The sequence below is a fragment of the Procambarus clarkii genome, chromosome 26 (genome assembly GCF_040958095.1).
Source record: "Procambarus clarkii isolate CNS0578487 chromosome 26, FALCON_Pclarkii_2.0, whole genome shotgun sequence".
Classification (NCBI taxonomy): Eukaryota; Metazoa; Arthropoda; class Malacostraca; order Decapoda; family Cambaridae; genus Procambarus; species Procambarus clarkii.
The window spans coordinates 22,639,497-22,643,733 of NC_091175.1; the positions used below are offsets into that span (position 1 = coordinate 22,639,497).

The 4,237-nt window shown below is 48.0% G+C and overlaps 1 protein-coding gene across 1 annotated transcript; it reads right to left on the minus strand.

Moving 5' to 3' along the window:
* Positions 1–1,472: 1,472 nt before the first annotated feature.
* LOC138368837 (uncharacterized) lies at positions 1,473–3,951 on the minus strand. Its single transcript, XM_069331545.1, has 2 exons — positions 3,807–3,951; positions 1,473–1,996 (listed from the first exon to the last, which is right to left on the minus strand). The coding sequence occupies exons 1-2, from the start codon at positions 3,949–3,951 to the stop codon at positions 1,473–1,475; spliced, it is 669 nt and encodes a 222-aa protein (XP_069187646.1).
* Positions 3,952–4,237: the final 286 nt, after the last annotated feature.

The following is a 4,237-nucleotide window of genomic DNA, read 5'->3' on the forward strand; positions in this document are numbered from 1 at the left end:
ATGGTTATACCAATGGTATAACCAAGTTATAACCCTGATATAACTTGGTTATACCATGGTATAACCAAGCATGGTATATCTTAAAATGCTTCCTGGGAGAGTACTGAACAGACGTGGACCTCTGATGTTCAGACAGGAGAGAGTAGAACCAGAGGAGTCGTGATCACTATATACAAAATCCTCAGTGAAATAAACGAGCGTTGTGCACGGATAAGGCAACACAGGTGGAAACTAAGTAGCCAGATCTTTTACAGAGAAACTATAAATACTTCGACAGCGAGAAATTATTATTCAAATGCATTACACTAAGATGTGAAGTGGTGGTGACAGGGGAACTTCAAAGGTCCGTGTGTCAGATTCACGAAGCAGTTACGCAAGCATTTACGAACGTGTACATCTTTCCTCAATCTTTGATGGTTTTCGTTACATTTATTAACCAGTTTACAAGCATGAAAACTTGCCAATCAACTGTTGTTATTGTTATAAACAGCCTCCTGGTGCTTCGGAGCTCATTAACTGTTTAATAATTGTAAACAAAGCCGCCAAAGATTGAGAAAAGATGGACAGGTTCGTAAGTGCTTGCGTAACTGCTTCGTGAATCTGGCTCCATGTGTCTACCCAAAGGGCTCTGGAGCCTGTACACCCATAGATTGCAGGTTGAGAGACGGGGCCAAGGAGCTGAAGCTCAACTCTCGCTAGTACAGTTAGGCTGGTACATGTACGAACATATTGTTTAATACACATAAACATACACCAGTATAACTTGAGTGTATCTTCAATGATACATACCAAAGGGTATGTATGTATGTATATGGTTGTATATATGTGCGTACTCGTGTAGTTGTATTTGAAGGGGGGTTGAACCTAGGCTCTTGGGTCACGCCTTTAAGCAGCTGGTGGTGCATAGGTTTCGGAACCTGTATTCAAAACTGTATGGAGTATGGGTCTATCATTTCATTGCCTAGCTAGCTCTCCCAGTTGTTCACTACCATATGTACGTATGTATATGTATGTATGTGTGTGTCTATGTATGTATGTATATATATGTATGTATGTGTGTCTATGTATCACAGGTTTTTCACTTTCGTGTTGGTCTGTCATGTCCATATCTCGGTCAGGAAGTCGAACAAGAAGGTGCCTTGGCACTTTGATCTGGTTGGAATTTAGTCAACAGTTGTTGAGACAGGCAAAAACATATTCAGGAAGTGTGGATCAATATTCGGCCACACCTGTCTCGCCTCAATGTCCACACCTGTCTTCACTTTAATGTCCACACCTGCCTTAACCTCAATGTCCACACCTGTCTTCACCTCAATGTCCACACCTGCCTTAACCTCAATGTCCACACCTGTCTTCACTTTAATGTCCACACCTGCCTTAACCTCAATGTCCACACCTGCCTTAACCTCAATGTCCACACCTGCCTTAACCTCAATGTCCACACCTGTCTTCACTTTAATGTCCACACCTGCCTAAACCTCAATGTCCACACCTGCCTTAACCTCAATGTCCACACCTGCCTTAACCTCAATGTCCACACCTGCCTTAACCTCAATGTCCACACCTGTCTTCACTTTAATGTCCACACCTGCCTTAACCTCAATGTCCACACCTGCCTTAACCTCAATGTCCACACCTGCCTTAACCTCAATGTCCACACCTGTCTTCACTTTAATGTCCACACCTGCCTTAACCTCAATGTCCACACCTGCCTTAACCTCAATGTCCACACCTGCCTTAACCTCAATGTCCACACCTGCCTTAACCTCAATGTCCACACCTACCTTAACCTCAATGTCCACACCTGCCTTAACCTCAATGTCCACACCTGCCTTAACCTCAATGTCCACACCTGTCTTCACTTTAATGTCCACACCTGCCTTAACCTCAATGTCCACACCTGTCTTCACTTTAATGTCCACACCTGCCTTAACCTCAATGTCCACACCTGCCTTAACCTCAATGTCCACACCTGCCTTAACCTCAATGTACACACCTGTTAACCTCAATGTCCACACCAGTCTTCACTTTAATGTCCACACCTGCCTTAACCTCACTGTCCACACCTGCCTTAACCTCACTGTCCACACCTGCCTTAACCTCAATGTCCACACCTGTCTTCACCTCAATACCCACACGTCCCAACCCCAAAACCAAACCTATTCTATCACTCCCCAGCCCGCCCTCCTAAGGCTCCCCAACGTCAAGAAACAGCCGTATTAAAGTGCCCTTATCCTAACCTATCAGAGGACCCAAAACAGAAAACGGAACAGTACGTCAATTTCGCGAGCCGCTTCCATTTTCTAGTACGACAATTTTTGGCTTTAGGTGGAGTGTACGTCAAAATGCGACGTGCTATTAGGAGAATGGGTTGTACTCCCTACCCAAATCCCCCCCTCCCCCCCCCCCCACTCCCTATACCCAAATCTACGAACTCTCTACCCTAATCTACCTCTTCCTCTCTGGCCTCTGTCTCATAACTCACAACTAGCCGTCTACCAGTTGGTCTGGTTGGTAGAGTAACGACTTTGATCCTTACATCGTTAGGGTTCGATCCCCGTTGGCCCAAGTGGTTGGTCACTGGTCCTTCTATCCTTGTCCTCATACCCTGGCGCCTTGTCCTCATACCCTGGCTCCTTCTCCTTATATCCTAGCTCCTTGTCCTCATACCCCAGCTCCTTGCCCTCATACCCCAGTTCCTTGTCCTCATACCCCCAGCTCCTTGTCCTCATACCCCAGCTCCTTGTCCTCATACCCCAGCTCCTTGTCCTCATACCCCAGCTCCTTGTCCTCGTACCCCAGCTCCTTGTCCTCATACCCCAGCTCCTTGTCCTCATACCCCAGCTCCTTGTCCTCATACCCCAGCTCCTTGTCCTCATACCCCAGCTCCTTGTCCTCATACCCCAGCTCCTTGTCCTCATACTCCAGCTCCTTGTCCTCGTACCCCAGCTCCTTGTCCTCATACCCCAGCTCCTTGTCCTCATACCCCAGCTCCTTGTCCTCATACCCCAGCTCCTTGTCCTCATACCCCAGCTCCTTGTCCTCGTACCCCAGCTCCTTGTCCTCATACCCCAGCTCCTTGTCCTCATACCCCAGCTCCTTGTCCTCATACCCCAGCTCCTTGTCCTCATACCCCAGCTCCTTGTCCTCATACCCCAGCTCCTTGTCCTCATACCCCAGCTCCTTGTCCTCGTACCCCAGCTCCTTGTCCTCATACCCCAGCTCCTTGTCCTCATACCCCAGCTCCTTGTCCTCGTACCCCAGCTCCTTGTCCTCATACCCCAGCTCCTTGTCCTCATACCCCAGCTTCTTGTCCTCATACCCCAGCTCCTTGTCCTCATACCCTAGCTCCTTGTCCTCATACCCCAGCTCCTTGTCTTCATACCCCAGCTCCTTGTCCTCATACCCCAGCTCCTTGTCCTCATACCCCAGCTCCTTGTCCTCATACCCCAGCTCCTTGTCCTCATACCCCAGCTTCTTGTCCTCATACCCCAGCTCCTTGTCCTCATACCCCAGCTCCTTGTCCTCATACCCCAGCTTCTTGTCCTCATACCCCAGCTCCTTGTCCTCATACCCCAGCTCCTTGTCCTCATACCCCAGCTCCTTGTCCTCATACCCCAGCTTCTTGTCCTCATACCCCAGCTCCTAGTCCCCAAACCCCTTCCAAGTGCTGTGGAAGGATCATGCTGGCTTAGAGGTTTCTCCTCATAAAAAGTATATATATAGCTTTGGGATTCCATAAAGGGAGGGCACTAGGGTGAGCGAGGCCCATGACAAGGGTGGGGCCACGCCCTAATATATTATACCAGGCTGCAACGACCCTTGCAATGGTTCCGGCATCTGCAACCTTGCAGAGGACTTGCTTCTTGATTTGTTGGAGGTTGTACTCTTGCGTTGGTACTCTTCCAGTGGTACTATTTCACTGGTACTGTCCCACTGGTACTGTTTCATTGGTACTCTTCCATTGGTACTCTCCCTCCCAGTGGGACGTCACCCTATTACACACTGACATCACACATCATTCAGATCTTTGGGTAGGTTCTATTAAGTCAAATTAGCAGTTATATGGAAAAGAACATGGTATTCAGTCCAGATCAACTCTGCTTTAGGACAGCAAGGTGCTCTTTTTCCGCACCTGCTTGGTCAATATAACAATCACAGAGGCTTTAGAAACACTCCAGGATGCAGACGTCATATACACAGGTTTTGACAATAAGAATTTTTATAATTGTAACTA